This window comes from Macaca nemestrina, chromosome 7, assembly GCF_043159975.1.
Source record: "Macaca nemestrina isolate mMacNem1 chromosome 7, mMacNem.hap1, whole genome shotgun sequence".
Taxonomy (NCBI): domain Eukaryota; kingdom Metazoa; phylum Chordata; class Mammalia; order Primates; family Cercopithecidae; genus Macaca; species Macaca nemestrina.
This window is the reverse complement of record NC_092131.1, coordinates 58,375,971-58,393,023: the sequence shown is the minus strand read 5'-3', so window position 1 is coordinate 58,393,023 and position 17,053 is coordinate 58,375,971. Positions and strand designations below refer to the sequence as shown.

At 40.5% G+C, this 17,053-nt stretch overlaps 1 protein-coding gene and 1 long non-coding RNA gene across 2 annotated transcripts in view; one reads left to right on the top strand and one right to left on the bottom strand.

The window, feature by feature from the left end:
- The window catches only part of LOC105481860 (DNA polymerase epsilon 2, accessory subunit), a 52,956-nt gene that overhangs the window by 1,150 nt on the left and 34,753 nt on the right, over positions 1-17,053 (bottom strand). Inside the window, exons 11-18 of the mRNA XM_011741656.3 lie at positions 12,759-12,931; positions 12,111-12,200; positions 11,889-11,943; positions 10,947-11,006; positions 10,782-10,859; positions 7,916-8,024; positions 6,910-7,086; positions 3,289-3,356 (exon numbers count right to left, since the gene is read on the bottom strand). Coding sequence (XP_011739958.1) covers positions 3,289-3,356; positions 6,910-7,086; positions 7,916-8,024; positions 10,782-10,859; positions 10,947-11,006; positions 11,889-11,943; positions 12,111-12,200; positions 12,759-12,931 — 810 coding nt within the window. The remainder of the gene's footprint in view (positions 1-3,288; positions 3,357-6,909; positions 7,087-7,915; positions 8,025-10,781; positions 10,860-10,946; positions 11,007-11,888; positions 11,944-12,110; positions 12,201-12,758; positions 12,932-17,053) is intronic.
- Positions 1-17,053, top strand: part of LOC105481859 (uncharacterized) — a 61,309-nt gene that overhangs the window by 11,153 nt on the left and 33,103 nt on the right. The window contains exon 3 of the long non-coding RNA XR_011625900.1: positions 15,022-15,217. This is a non-coding gene — a long non-coding RNA (uncharacterized lncRNA). The remainder of the gene's footprint in view (positions 1-15,021; positions 15,218-17,053) is intronic.

Genomic DNA, 17,053 nt, shown 5'->3' with positions numbered 1-17,053 from the left:
ATGATATTATGCATACTTTCTACACCTTTTTTCCATTAGTAGTAAATACATTATATTTATCTATATTTAATTCTTTAAGGCTTTGAAATTTAAGTAAATCAGAAAGTTCTGAATAGGTACATTTAGATATATATACATTTTTAAAATTTCTTGGTATAAAAACTGCAGTAAAAAGGCTGGGCACAGTGGCTCATGCCTATAATCCCAGCCACTTTGGGAGGCCAAGGCTGGTGGATCACCTGAGGTCAGGAGTTTAAGACCAGCCTGGTCAACATGGTGAAACCCCATCTCTACTGAAAATACAAAAAATAGCTGGGTGTGGTGGTGTGTGCCTGTGATCCCAGCTATTTGGGAGGCTGAGGCAGGAAAATCGCTTGAGCCCGAGAGATGGAGGTTGTAGTGAGCTGAGATTGTGGCACTGCACTCTAGCCTGGACAACAGAGCAAGACTCCATCTCACAAAAAAAACTGCAGTAAAAAGCCAATTGTACCTAATTCTACATGATGTACTTGTATACATAGGCTTAAGTATACCTTAAGGATAAATTCCTTTTAGGATAAATTCCTAAAAGTGGAATTGTTGGTGTAGGCATTAATAAATCTTGTCAAATTGTCCTCCGAAAAGGTTTTTGCCATTTTTCATTCTAACCAAGTACATGTGAGAATGTGTATTTCCTCCACTACATCACCAACATTGTTTTTAAATAAAACTACTTGAAAGTCATGTTGAAACAGGGTTAATTTTATCAACTTTGACTACATTTCTGTGATTAATTCCACAATATAATTTTGCAAATATTCTAACAGAAGGCTTCTTAGAAGAAACTAAGTGGCAAGAAGACCGGATTATTTCAATATATCTTGAAATTTTCTGTTTTCCCAAAACATAAACTCAGATCAATTTATTTGATCTAGCATTGAAAAGATTCCCCAGTTACCAATACAAAATTATAGTTTGGAAATTATGTCAAGGCTTTCAGCATCTGAGGCCACAGCAGATAAAGGAAGCAACTATTTCAGTTCGACAAAGAGTGAGCATCAACTACAAGTACCATGAGACAGGGTACTTAACAGCTGTCACCCAGGCTGGAGTGCAATGTGGACCAATCACAGTTCACTGCAACCTCCGACTCCCGAGCTCAAGTGATCTTCCCACCTCAGTCTCCCCAGTAACTGGGACTACAGCTGTGGGCCACCACGCCCAGCTAATTTTTTGTATTTTTTGTAGAGAAAGGGCCTTGCCATATTGCCCAGGCTGGTCTTAAACTCCTGATTTAAGCCATCTCCCTGCCTTAGCCTCCCAAAGTGCTAGATTACAGGTGTGAGTCACCACGAATGGCTGCAGGCCGTTTTATGTCTACAAGTTTTATGCCAAATCTTACTTTAGTAAAAGTCATTCTAACAGTGGACAAGACCATATGCTCCAGGCTGACAGCCCTCAGAGTTGACTTAGTCCTGAGGTCACAAAATCAAGTGCCCTCAGGATATCCAGCATAGACAGGTGGGCTGGAAAAGAGCATATGTCTGTCCCTTATCTAAAGGCATTCCAAATCAATTTTTTAAGTATTCAGTGTGGGCTAGGTAAAATCAAATACACATTAGGCTTTCATAAAACTAGGGGCTAGAATATCTTATGTCCTTTATGAGAATATCTATCTGCCCCTATATTCCAAGAACTAAGCTGTGCTTGGAATACAGCAAGAATCAGCTGTATGTAAAATAAGCAAATTCAAGAATAAAATTTAGAATATATCATGGAATAAATGGACTTAAATCTTCCATGAGTATTAAGCAGCAAGAATATATGCATAAAAATTTTCTAAAATAAATATATTTAAGAAACTTAATCATGGTTTCAGGATTAGGAAACAGAGGTGTTTTTCCTTTTCTCTTTTTTTTTTAAGACAGAGTCTCGCTCTGTTACCCAGGCTGGAGTGTAGTGGCACAATCTCAGCTCACTGCAACCTCAGCCTCCTGGGTTCCAGAGATTCTCCTGCCTCAGCCTCCTGAGTAGCTAGGACTACAGACGTGTGTCACCATGCCTGGCTAGTTTTTTGTATTTTTAGTAGAGATGGGGTTTCACTATGTTGGCCAGGCTGGTCTCAAACACCTGACCTCAGGTGATCTGCCCGCCTCAGCCTCCCAAAGTGCTGGGATTACAGACTTGAGCCACAGTGTCCGGCCTCCTTTTTAATTTTATATTTGTAAGCATTATTTTGAAAATTTTGTTATTCATTTTGTATTCACTTTTATTTAAATAAATATGTTAATTCCAAAAAGAAAAAGACAATTGGGCTGTGTTCAAGATTATATTCTCTGACGAGAATCTGGAGGGGAGTTACTTGATTTGGTCACTTGTTCTTGTTTTTTGAGACGCTCTGTTGCCCAGGCTGGAGTGCAGTGGCACCATCTCCGCTCACTGCAACCTCTACCTGCCAGGTTCAAGCAATTCTGCCGTAGCCGCCTCCTCCTGAGTAGCTGGGATTACAGGTACATGCCACCATGCCCGGCTAATTTTTGTATTTTTAGTAGAGACGGGGTTTCAGCATGTTGGTCAGGCTGGTCTCGAACTCCCAACCTCGTGATCCCCACACCTCGGCCTCCCAAAGTCCTGGGATTACAGGTGTGAGCCACTGCGCCCTGCCTGGTCACTTGTTCTTAACCAGTGGTGGGAGCTTTTTCAAAATATAGTTATCTGAGAAATCACGTTAGGATGTCTGAAATCAAGGGAAATAATATTTAACATGCCTATTCTTTACAATTAGAAAGTCATTTGATGAGTCTGGGGTAAAATCCTAAAACTTAACATTTTTAACAAGGACCCCAGAGGATTCTGATGTGGGTGATCTATATAGATCACTCTGAAAACTACTACCCACTAGCTGGTTATTTTCTTCTCTCCCAAGACCTTTCTGTAACTCCAACCCCATACCATCACCAGACTCACACACAGCTCCCTCACTGTCAATTTAAGGGAAAGTAGGGCTGACCTCTCAGAAGAATGAGAACAGCATCAGGAGTCAGCCTGTAAGAGAACTAGCCCACCTCCACAGCTGGCCTGAGATTTCCCCCAAAAAACAATTCTTGATCTATTTCAACACAAACGTACTGTCATGTATGCACAATTCTATGTCACACAGCATAACCATGATAAGCTCAGCCAATAATATTTCTTACGGGCCAGTGTAGACATTTTCGAAAAATCTCAACACACTGATAGAACATCTCATTTTCAGTAATTTAACACCTAGAGAAAGATCTTTTTTACTGTGTCTGTGCACACACTTACCTATCTTCTACTGTCTTATTAGAAGGATAAAAAACTTTGAATGAAAATCCACTTCTTGGAAAAGAGCCCTTTGGGGAAGAAAAATGTCTGTAAGTGAATATTCCAACTTTTTTTTAAAATAAATTTTTAAAAACAATATATATATATATATATTTTTTATTTTATTTTATTTATTTATTTATTTTTTTTTTTTTTTGAGACACGGTCTCACTCTCATCACCCAGGCTGGAGTGCAGTGGGGGCAATCTCACTGCAACCTCCATTTCCAGGATTCAAGCAATCTTCCCACCTCAGCCTCCCAGGTAGCTGGGACCACAGGCGTGGGCCACCATGCCTAGCTAATTTTTGTATTTTTTGTCAAGACAGATGGGGTTTCACTGTGTTGCCCAGGATGGTCTTGAACACCTGGGCACATGTGATCTGCCCACCTCGGCCTCTCAGAGTGCTGGGATTATAGGCATGAGCCACCGTGCCCCGCCGAATACTCAAGTTTTATAAAATAATCCCTGTTTTTTAAATTAAATTCCTTGGTTATGATTTAAAAATGACAAGATGTGACTATAAAGTAACACAACAGGCTGGGCGCGGTGGCTCAAGCCTGTAATCCCAGCACTTTGGGAGGCCGAGGCGGGTGGATCACGAGGTCAAGAGATCGAGACTATCCTGGCTAACATGGTGAAACCCCGTCTCTACTAAAAATACAAAAAACTAGCCAGGCGTGGTGGCGGGCACCTGTAGTCTCAGCTACTTGGGAGGCTGAGGCGGGAGAATGGCGTGAACCCGGGAGGCGGAGCTTGCAGTGAGCAGAGATCACGTCACTGCACTCCAGCCTGGGAGACACAGCGAGACTCCGTCTCAAAAAAAAACAAAAAACAAAAAAAAAAGTAACACAACAGATTTTTTACATGATCTCTGTACAGAGTTGTTCCTATAAAATATCTCTACTTGAAGCAAGTCTTTCGAGTTGGCTAGACAGTCTTATGCTAAAAGATGAGGTTGGAAATGCTGAGGAGGAGCCTACTTAGTATAAGAAATAAACAGACTGTGTAATGCCAAATATGCATGTGAGACAATCAGCAAGTTCAAGAAGTCTTTCCTGCCCCTCCCTCTAATGCAACTCTGATTTGCATTCCTATGTGCCTGTTTGATTCCCTTCCTATGTGCCTGTAAAGCAACTGAGCAATAATCACACATACAGTTGTCTACTATGAAACTCTCAAGTGGCTGAGCAGAGGCCCTGTCTTTTCAGTCTTTGTGCCCCAAGCACTGAACCCAGCGCCTAGCCTATAGCAGGCATTCGTTAATGTGAATAAATATCAAGAAAGGATGAAGTAATGTCTAAAGCTAGTTTTGAGCTTGCCCAAAAGGTATAAATAAGGTAAAAAAGATATAATGATGGTGTAGGAGGTGGTGGTTTACTCACAGGAATGAAAAAGTAGAAAAATTCAGAAAGAAGTTGTATTCAAATAGAGCATTAACTAGGAGAATGCTCAAAGTTTAAGTAAGGAAATAGGATCACTATGAAAGACTATTTCAATGTGAATAAAAATGAGGTCATAAATTTCTAAGCAATAAAACCAAATCAGTTAACTGTGTTCATCCTTAAAGCAGACGTTCTTTCTTTTTTTTTTTTTGGAGACAGAGGCTCGCTCTGTCCCCCAGGCTGGAGTGCAGTGGCGGATCTTGGCTCTCTGCAAGCTCCACCTCCCGGGTTCATGCCATTCTCCTGCCTCAGCTTCCCGAGTAGCTGGGACTACAGGCGCCTGCCACCACGCCCAGCTAATTTTTTTTGTATTTTTAGTAGAGATGGGGTTTCTCCTTGTTAGCCAGGATGGTCTCGATCTCCTGACCTCGTGATCTGCCCGCCTCGGCCTCCCAAAGTGCTGGGATTACAGGCGTGAGCCACCGTGCCTGGCCAAAGCAGACGTTCTTAACCAGGGCTACTTTGTCCCTCGGGGATATTTGGCCAATGTCTGGAAACACTTCTGATTGTTACAGCTGGGGGATGCTACTGGCATTTATTGGATAGAGGCCAGGGGTGCTGCTAAACAGCTTACAGTACACAGGATAGCCCCCACAACCAAAAATTACTTGGTCCAAAATGTCAAAAGTGCCAAGGTTGATAAGCCATGTCTTAGAGGAAGCCGGACAAACTGTGTGTTTGTGGAAAGCAAAGTAAGTAGAGACAGGCCCTTCCTATGTTGCCCATGCTGGTTGTGAACTCCTGGACTCAAGCCATCTTCCTGCCTCGGCCTCCCAAAGTGCTAGGATGACAGGTCCAGCATCATGCCAAAACTAAGGCATGATGTTTCTAGAAATTACTCAGATGAAACAAAAAATTAGTAAAGTCTAAAATTCACAAGAATCAAGGAAGCATGCAATTCAAAAATCACTAGTGGAGAAAATATTTTGTTTGACATAACTGTGTTTATGTCATTGTTTATGCAGTATTTATTCTCCAAGTTCAAAAAGTCAATTATATTTCTTTTCTTTTTTTTTTTTTTTTTTTTTGAGATGGAGTCTCGCTCTGTTGCCCAGGCTGGAGTGCAATGGCGTGATCTAAACTCACTGTAACCTCTGCCTCCCGGGTTCAAGCAATTCTCCTGCCTCAGCCTCCCGAGTAGCTGGATTACAGTTGTGCGCCACCACGCCCAGCTAATTTTTGTAATTTTTAGTAGAGATGGGGTTTCACCATGTTGGTCAGGCTGGTCTTGAACTCCTGACCTCATGATCCACCTGCCTCAGCCTCTGAAAGTGCTAAGATTACAGGCATGAGCCAGCATGCCCAGCCTAAAAGTCAATTATATTTCTGTAGAAATTCTGAAGCAATGTCAAGATTCTGAAGCAATTTCAAGGTTCTACATAAAAAGTAATAAAATGTGTACCAATGAGGTTTCTACATTAATCAGGCTTAGATTTTTGGGACCTGTGCAATTTCTTTTTTTTTTTTTTTTTTTTTTTGAGACGGAGTCTCGCTCTGTCGCCCAGGCTGGAGTGCAGTGGCCAGATCTCAGCTCACTGCAAGCTCCGCCTCCCGGGTTTACGCCATTCTCCCGCCTCAGCCTCCCGAGGAGCTGGGACTACAGGCGCCCGCCACCTCACCCGGCTAAGTTTTTGTATTTTTTAGTAGAGACGGGGTTTCACCGTGTCAGCCAGGATGATCTCGATCTCCTGACCTCGTGATCCGCCCGTCTCGGCCTCCCAAAGTGCTGGGATTACAGGCTTGAGCCACCGCGCCCGGCCAGGACCTGTGCAATTTCTAAAAATCAAAATCATTTTCAAAGGACAGGTACCACCAATATACAGACTCTGAAGCAATTCCCAGAAGGGAATCCCAATATAAGTTTTAAAGAGGAGAAAATACTGTTTTGGATTCATGTTTTGGTATGGTTGTTTTTTTTTTTTTTTTAAAAAGTCACATTACTTTATAGTCACATACTATACTGAAAATTTAAGAACTTTCTGTGTATACCAACTTTCTGTGTATAGAAACTTAATTCAGTGTTTCCTTAATAGCATATTTTTATTTCAACAATAATTTTATTAAATATATATTTTAAATTAAAAAATGTACTCTAATCTTGACAAATAATGACTATATAAGATTAACTACATTCTTACAGGGTTTATGCAGAGGCATTCAGTATTCGTGATAGTGAAGGGATCGTATTTGTCTGCAATGACAAGTAGATCGGGCACAGGATACACTCTCAAAGCATAGTCATATGCCCAATACACTGGGCAGACATAAAGAGGTAGGGGAGTCAGATGTCCTTGGGATAAGATAGTCTTTACAAACTACAAAAGAGCACAAAACAAAACAAACTTCAATTCATTTGCAAAAGTGAAAATAGCTAAACAAATAATTTCAAATTAAACCAAAAGGAACCAGAAAATTTGAGAAACAACTAGGAAAGCTTTGACTCACAGAGCTTTGGGAGACACTAATTTAAAAATGAAATGAACTATTCTGTATTTTAGGGAAAAAAAATCTATGAGTTTTCATTTAATAACATATATATATATACATCATTATGCTGCCCAGGCTGGTCTCAAACTCCTGGCCTCAAACAAGCCTCCCAAAGTGCTGGGATTACAGGCATAAGCCACTGCGCCTGGTCCATAAACTTTAAATATTATAAAATGAATAACACAAATGCTCTGTAACATCTATTTCCATACTTCTCAAATGGGGGTATATGTAACCTGGGATTGATAACTGTATGTGAGGGAACCTTGAAGCTACAAGATAAATACTGCACATTCTTGTGATATGGACATACTATATAAAATATGTAAACAATGGGATAAATAAGAACAGTTTATTAAAACAAATATACATATATTTTAAAGTATGATTTAAGAGTTTAAAAGACAAAACACAAAGCTTGAAAGAAATTTTCTGCTTATTCTCAGCTTTTCTCTGTCCTTTAGGGTATACACTTTGGTAGAAAGCTGCGAAACACTGACTTCACTAACAAAAATTAACTTACTGACAAAAGTATGTTCAAACTATTTTGAACCATAAATAAATGTCCTAACCCAAGGACAAATTATTAAGTGGCTTAATAAAATTTTATATAATGCAACATGTAAGACAGTTTAATAAAAAAGATGTTTCACTTACATGATTAGGAATAGCCAAATTGCTACTAGGAAAACGGACGCAGTTTCTGCACATTTTATTTACTAAGTCTTCACGGAAGACAATAATTTCCTGTGTACAGTACTGAATTCTGAAATGAAAACAGTAGTTGAATTTGACTTCTCAGAAAAAAATGAGATTAATTTTAAAGGTAAAATCTCTTAGAATACAAGCCCATTCCCACATCAACTGTTCACCATACAAAACTTCAACCAGAGTCTGTCTATTCATCCATTCATTTAACAGCTATGTATTGAGCTCTTAATATATGCCTACCCCCTTCTAGGGATTAGCGAACAGAACCAAGAGATCCCAGCCCTCATACAGTTTACATTCTAGTGAAGAGTGGGGCTAAGAAAATAAAAAGCAAACATAATTATATAGTATGTTTTAAGATAATTAAGTGTATGAGAAAAAGAAAAAGACAGGCTAAGAGGGATAACATATGTAGGAAGAGAGAGCCTAGAAGGCTGGCATATTAATAGGATGATCAGAACAGGCAGGGCTCATAATTTAGTGTGACTTGAGCACAGGCTTGAAGCGGAAGAGGGACTTAGTCAAGCAGATATCTAGAGGAAGCGCACTGCAGGCAAAGGGAAGATGTAGCACAGGCCCTCAGACTGGAGCTTGCCTGGCATCCTTGAGGAACAGAAGGGAAGCTAGGGTGGCTGGAGTAAATGGGGAGGAGAGGAAATCAGAGGGAGAACGGGGCCAGATCACACAGGGCCTTGATTCCCACTGCAAGGATACGGCTGTCACTAAATCACATGAGGGGGCCCTTTTTCCAGGATCAGGAAGATGGACTGGATATGTCTTATGCTTTACAGGATCACTTTCACACTGCATTAAGAGTAGAATATGGAGGGGAAGGGGTAGAAGCTGGAGACCAATTAGGAGGCTATTGTAATAATCCAGGCCGACCAGATGGCAGAGCGGGGCTCCTCAACCCCCAGGCCACGGACTGCTAGCAGTCCATGGTCTGTTAGGAACTGGACCACACAGCAGGAGGTGAGCGGCAGGCTGCAAGCAAGCAAAGCTTCATCTGTATCTACAGCCGCTCCCCATCAGTTGCATTACATCCTGACCTCTGCCTCCTGTCAGCTCAGTAGGGGCATTCGATTCTCACAGGAGCACGAATCCGGTTGTGAACTGCACATGTGAGTGATCTAGGCTGCACACTCCTTATAAGAATCTAATGCCTGATGATCTGTCACTGTCTCATCATCCCCAGATGGGACCATCTAATTTCAGGAAAACAGGCTCAGGGTTCCCACTGATTCTATATTATAGTAAGTTGTATAATTGTTTTATTATATATTACAATGTAATAATAATAGAAATAAAGTACACAATAAGTGTAATACGCTTGAATCATCCCAAAATCACCCCCACCCCCCTGGGGTCTCTGGAAAAACTGTCTCCTGTAAAACCAGTCCCTGGTGCCAAAAAGGTTGGGTACCACTGTGGTAGAGGGTTGTGGAGGTGGAGGTATAGACAGGTGGCAGATTCTGGATAAAATTTGAAGTTAATAGGACTTCCTGAAAAAACATATGTGAGAGAAACCCTAAAGTGTTTGGCCTGAACAACTGGAATCATTGTTATTCAGGCCATGAAGGTGCCACGAACTAAGATGGAGAAGTCTACAGAAGAGGTTAGGGGCGCTGGTGGGGAGGAAGATCAGGAGTTCACTTAGGTTGGGATGGTGATAAGTAGGCAACTGGATACCTGAGTCTGGAGTTTGGAAGGTAGGTTGAGGTGGAAATATAAATGTGGGAGGTGTCAATACACAGATGATACTTAAAGCCAGAGGACACTGGAGAAGGCCAGCAAAGAAGTGAATGTAGGCAGAAAAGAGGCGAACCAAGGCTGACTCTTCCCACAGGAAGAATTTATGATTACAATGAGCAATACCAACAGTAAATAAGTAATCTTTGTATTCTTCCTTTGTAACCTTTCTTAAAGGATGTGTAATAATAGTATCTATTTTTAAATCGCTATCCATTATTCATTATTCAAGAGTCTGAATTCACTACCAATAAATTATTTAAATATAGTTAAACTATTTTCTTTTTCTTTTTCTTTTTTTTTTGAGACAGAGTCTCGCTCTGTCACCCAGGCTGGAGTACAGTGGCCGGATCTCAGCTCACTACAAGCTCTGCCTCCCAGGTTTACGCCATTCTCCTGCCTCAGCCTCCCAAATAGCTGGGACTACAGGCGCCCGCCACCTCGCCCGGCTAGTTTTTTGTATTTTTAGTAGAGACGGGGTTTCACCGTGTTAGCCAGGCTGGTCTCGATCTCCTGACCTCGTGATCTGCCCGTCTCGGCCTCCCAAAGTGCTGGGATTACAGGCTTGAGCCACCGTGCCCGGCCAGTTAAACTATTTTCAAAGTTTTGAGAAACCTAAAACAAAAATAAATTTTCTACTTGTATTTATTCCATAACTGTTGAAATTCAGAGACACACTTTAGGAATCAAGTTAGTTTTTTTTTTGCTGTTTTTTTTTGTTTGAGACAGGGTCTCACTCTGTCGCCCAGGCTGCAGGCTGGAATGCAGTAGTGCACTCTCAGCTCACTGCAACCTCTCCACCGACCAAGCTCAAGCGATTCTCCCATCTCAACCTCTTGAGTAGAACCACAGGCGTGTGCCACCACGCCCAGCTAATTTTTGTATTTTTTGTAGAGATGGGTTTCACTGTGTTGCCCAAGCTGGTCTTGGAACTCCTGAGCTCAAGCAGCCTGCCTGCCTCGGCCTCCCAAAGTGCTGAGATTACAGGTATGAGCCACCGCAGCTGGCTGAATTATTTTTTAAATGAAAGGAAAAATGTGTAACACAAAATACTAATTCTTACCTGCAAGGATTAGTAGTAAAAACTGAAAATGGTACCCTTTGTCTGAATTCATTAGTGATGCTTTCAGCAAGTGGTGGCCTATAAAAACAATTTATGTGATATAGTTTATCTTTTTAAATTTTACAACATTTTCTACACTGTTGCAAAAATTTGAACAAAACTTACCTTGGTAAGATGGAACCAAATCCAGGATCCTCTGGACCAGGTACAAACACAAAACGACTACTGTAGCAAAATTCAACACAATTCATTTCAAAATATTATTGTAACACTATCCAATAGCTTAAAAACAAGTAATTCCCTTTGTTTTCACTTTAAAATTAAAAAATGTTTAAATTTCATACATTATAATAAATGAACTATTAAGTCTCCAGACCAACACTGTCTAGTAATGTGATGATAGAAAAGTTCTATATCTGCACTATCCAATTGAACACTTGAATTGTGGCTAGCATAGCTGATGGACTGAATTTTATATTTTATTTAACTTCAATTAAATCTAAAGAGACATGTGGCCAGTGACTATCATATTGGAGAGTGAAGCTCTAGACTCTTTTTTTTTTTTTTTTGAGATGGAGTCTGGCCCAGGCTGGAGTGCAGTGGGCGGATCTCAGCTCACTGCAAGCTCCGCCTCCCGGGTTTACGCCATTCTCCTGCCTCAGCCTCCCGAGTAGCTGGGACTACAGGCGCCCGCCACCTCGCCCGGCTAGTTTTTTTGTATTTTTTAGTAGAGACGGGGTTTCACCGTGTTCGCCAGGATGGTCTCGATTTCCTGACCTCGTGATCCGCCCGTCTCGGCCTCCCAAAGTGCTGGGATTACAGGCTTGAGCCACCGCGCCCGGCCGAAGCTCTAGACTCTTAAGAGTAATGTCACAAAGAAATTCCAAGTATGGCTGAAATTACCTCTATCCCTTTCAATACTTTTCATTATAAACCTCTAGTACAATGTGAGGATAACTTTATCTCTTAGCTCTTTTAATTTTCTCAACTTTATCTTTCTTCCTTAGTTTTGTAATAATTATTGCTGATATGATATAACAAAATTCTTTTTTTTTTTTTTTTTTTAAGCAAAATGGTGAAAAAGATATACAGTGGTGAGATCATTACCTTTGGTGAATATCTGGGTATTCACATATTATATCTGCCAAAGTTTTTAGGGAATCTAAAATTTTAAAAAGATATTGAATTAAATTTGCATATAATGCCATAAAAATTATATTTGATTAGACACAATTCTGCATATTCTTAATTAAAATATTATGGATAATTCCTTATTACTTTAGTTTATATGACTATAGAAACACTTCTTATTAAATAGACCCTTAATACCTTTCAAAGCTTGAACTTGATTTTTTCCATATGGTGCAGATGAAAAATTACCACACAGAATAAAGCAGGTTGGAGGTGCAGGTGAATAACCTAAAGAATAAAAGAGTAATGAACAATACTTTTCTAGTCTACAAATCAAGTTAAAAACCTTTAACCATGAGTTTTTAATAATAAAAATTTATTTTAATTAAAATAACATTTTAATAACTTATTAAAATAATACTAATAACCGTACTCATTTATTGGGCACTTACTATAGGCCAGGCCTGCACTGGCTTAATTACTCCTTAGAATGTCCATATAATCTGAGACTTAGGTTAAGTAACATGCCCAAGGTAACAGGCTCACACTTAAACCCAGTTTGTTTTTGTTTTTGTTTAGAGATGGGGTCTCACTATGTTGGCCAGCTGGTCTTGAACTTCAGGACTAATTCTTATTTATCATGACTATAAACACACACACACACAGGTTTTGTTCTTAATGTAAAAATTTAAGTCTTTAAAATGAAATCTAATTTAAATTATCTCATTGTTAACTCAGTATTTTTTTTTAAATAGAATACTCAAAAAGATAAATATAATACTCAAAAAGTTTTAAGACATGAACCCTCATAAGAGTTCAAGAAAGAAGAAAAAAAATAAGACCTACCAGCAAACATTATGCGAAGTTTTTCTAATACTTCCACCTGGTCCAACCAAACATCAGATAAAAACACAAACATAGCATCTTTATTCTCTTCTTCTAGTTGTTTTAGTTTTGCAGAAGTCTTCACAGATGTATTAGAAGGACCTCCAAAAAAATTAATATTTCCATAGTATGCCCTAGATAATTATAACATAATTATCTTCTATATACTACTAGAGATATTTTTCTAATAATTTTATACATTTAGCTTCTTTTTATCTAATGAAGTTATTTTCCAGTGTAAATAGGTGAAAATGTACTCTTTGTAATACTTTAAAAGTACAAAGGTTATCTAAATATTCTAAAATAAGACAAGCAATATGGAAGCAGTAAATAAAATAATAGGCTATATCTGTGTCTTAAAACTGACTAAAGCAAACATTAAAATAACAATTTCCTATGTCGCTGAAAGAGAAATGAGTACACCATTTGAACAATACCTAATAGAAACCTCAAAATATGTGCTAACCATCTGCCCAAGTAATTCCACTTCTGGAATGGTTAATCCTAAGGAATTAAGGATATATACAGAGACTAGCCTATATCCAAGAACTGTGAAAAAAATTATTCAACGGTTCCTTCAAAGCTTGGTTTTATTCAACGCTCACCAAGCAAGGGTCAGTAGGAAAGTGGGTAATCTACACACTCCCAGCCTCCACCACTCTTGCCCACTCTACACTGACAGCTTGCAGTTCCCAGCTTAAATGCAAATACCCCAGAGGCCTCCTCTGAGGATCCCAAAAGAGGTTAGATTTTCCCATTATACACTCTCATAGGAACCTGCGCTTCTCCTTTGCAGATCTTATCAAATTTGTAATCAGGCCAGGGTGGCTCACACCTGTAATCCCAGCACTTTGGGAGGCCGAGGTGGGGGGATTGCTTGAGGTCAGGAGTTCAAAACCAGCCTGACCAACATGGTGAACTCCACCCAGTCTCTACTAAAAATATGAAAATTAACCAGGTGTCGTGGCAGGCACCTATAATCCCAGCTACTTGGGCGGCTGAGGCAGGAGGATCGCTTGAACCTAGGAGACGGAGGTTGTAGTGAGCCAAGATCGTGCCACTGCACTCCAGCTTGGGCGACAAAGCAAGATTTAGTCTCAAAAAAAAAAAAAAAATTGTAATTGGCCAATTGTAATTGGGCATTCTTTCATGTCTGTCTCCCCCACCTAGTGGCAAAAAGTATGTGCTCAAAACATATTTCCTAAATGTCACAAATCATGCTATAAAACAATATTTCACAGTAATAGAAAATGTTGATAGCATATTATTAGATGAAAAACATGTACAAAGCAAGGTACAGTATGTATCCATTTATAGTGCCAAAAAAAGGGAATATAGACCTCTGCATTCATGCATAAAAAGAAACTCTCCAGATACACATACATACCCTGTTATAGTTGATTTCCTTTTTTTTTTTTTTTTTTTTTTTAAAGACGGAGTCTCACTCTGTCTCCCAGGCTGGAGTGCAGTGGTGCATGGTGCAATCTCAGCTCACTGCAACCTTCGTCTCCCAGGTTCAAGCAATTCTCCTGCCTTAGTCTCCCAAGTAGCTGAGATTACAGGCACGTGCCACCACGTCCAGCCAATTTTGTATTTTTAGTACAGATGGGGTTTCACCATGTTGGCCAGGCTGGTCTTGAACTCCTGACCCCAAATGATTCGCCCTCCTCAGCCTCCCAAAGTGCTGGGATTACAGGCATGAGCCACCATGCCCAGCCAGTTGATTCTTGTTATTAGTGATAGTTATGTTCTATAAAATCTCCACAATGAATTGGCAAACACTGAACCACTGCTCCATGGGAAAATTTGTACATATATATACGTGGATTGATTATAGTCTTAAGTCCTAAAACCAGTTTATCCTGGTAGATTCTAATTTACAAATGAGAAAAGTTTAGTGACTTGTCTCAGGTTGCTCCAAAAACAAGTGCCAGAGCTGAGATTCAAATGCCCCCTCTCCACTCACAACTGGCCCCAGGGCCAGAGCTTCTTGCACTACCCTGTACTGCTCCCTGCAGTCTCTGTCCTCTGGTCATCTCTTTTTTTTTTTTTTCTTTTTGAGATGAGTCTCGCTCTGTCACCCAGGCTGGAGTGCAATGGCGTGATCTTGGCTCACTGCAAACTCCGCCTCCTGGGTTCATGCCATTCTCCTGCCCCAGCCTCCTGAGTAGCTGGACTACAGGCGTCCGCCACCACCCCCACTAATTTTTTTTTCTTTTTTTAGTAGAGACAGGGTTTCATCGTGTTAGCCAGGATGGTCTCGATCTCCTGATCTAGTGATCCGCCCGCCTTGGCCTCCCAAAGTGCTGGGATTACAGGCGTGAGCCACCGCGCCTGGCCACTCTGGTCATCTCTTAATGAAGCTGAAACAAAAGGGCAGTGTGGCCTTGTTCGACTTCAGCTGGGAACATGCATGCCAGGTGACTCAAAATTTTTTGCTGTTCTGCTGAGCATAAATGACTAAAGCACCTTTAGTATTGGCTTTAGGAGGTACAAAAACATTTTAGCACAAATCTGTAAATAATGAGGATCTACTATATATGGACAGTCATGCACAGCATAACAACATTTTGGCAATTACGGACTGCATATATGAGTGGTTTCATAGAATGACAATGGAACTGAAAAGCTCTTAAGGCCTAGTGACATCTTAGCTGTCAAAATGTCCTAGTGCCATACATTACTGTGTTTGTAGAAACCCTGGTGTATACAACCTACTGAGCTGCCAGTTGCAGGAAAGTAGAGCACATACAATAATGTACAATATGTAGCACTTGATAACAATAATAAATGACTATGTTACTAGTAAATATGTAAACATTTACTGTACTTTTAATCATTATTTTAGAGTGTACTCCTTCTACTTTTTTTTTTTTTTTTTGAGTTAACTGTAAAACAGCCTCAGGCAGGTCCTTCAGGAGGTCCTTCAAGAAGAACGCATTGTTACTACAGATGGCAGCTCCATGAATTATTGCCCCTGAAGACCCTCCAGTGGAAAAGATGTGGAGGTGAAAGATAGTGATACTGATGACTAACTGTGTATAGGCATAGGTTAATACATTTGTCTTAGTTTTTAACAAAAAACATTTTTAGAAAATATAAAGATGGAAAAAAGTGGCTGAGCACAGTGGCTCATGCATGTAATCACAGCACTTTGGGAGGCTGAGACAGGAGGACTGCTTGAGGCCAGGAGTTCGAGACCAGCCTGAGTAACATAGTAAGACCCTCCCCCACTAATCCCTACACAAAATTTTTTTTTAATTAGCAGTCCTAGCTACTTGGGAAGCTGAGGCAGGAGGAACACTTATGTCCAGGAATTTGAGGTTGCAGTGAGCTATAATCCAGCCTGAAGAGAGGAGTAAGATTCTGTCAGTAAGTCAATTAATCAATGAAAGAAAAAAGCTTACAAAATCAGGATATAAAGAAACAATTTTTGTGCAGCTGTACAATGTGTTTGTTTTAAGCTGTTTATTACAAAAGAATCAAGAAGTTTAAAGTTTTTTAAAGTTTCTAAAGTAAGAATGTTATAGTAAACTACAGTTAATTTCATTAAAAAATTTTTCTTCTGAGACAGGGTCTTGCTTTGTCACTCTGGCTGGAGTACAGTGGCACAATCATAATTGACAGCAGCCCTGAACTCCTGGGCTCGAGCAATGCTGCCACTTCAGCTCACCAAGTAGCTAGGACTACAGGCACACACTGCCACACCCAGCCAATTTTGTTGTTGTTGTTGTTGTTGGTAGAGATGAGGTTTTGTTATGCTGTCTAGGCTGGTCGCAAACTCCTGGCCTTAAGCGATATTCACTTCATCCTCCCAAAGTGCTAGGATTGATTACAGGTGTGAGCCACTGTGCCCAGCCTAGGTTAATTTCTTACTGAAGAAAGAGAACCTTTTTTGGCCGGGCGCAGTGGCTCACGCCTGTAATCCCAGCACTTTGGGAGGCCGAGGCGGGCAGATCACGAGGTAGGAGATCGAGACCATCCTGGCTAACACAGTGAAACCCCGTCTCCACTAAAAATACAAAAAATTAGCCGGGCGTGGTGGCGGGCGCCGGTAGTCCCAGCTACTCAGGAGGCCGAGGCAGGAGAATGAAGTGAACCTGGGAGGCGGAGCTTGCAGTGAGCCGAGATCACGCCACTGCACTCCAACCTGGGCGACAGAGCGAGACTCCGTCTCAAAAAAAAAAACTCTTTTTAAATAAATTTAGTGTAGCCTCAGTGTACAGTGTTAATAGCCTACAGTAGTGTACAGTAAT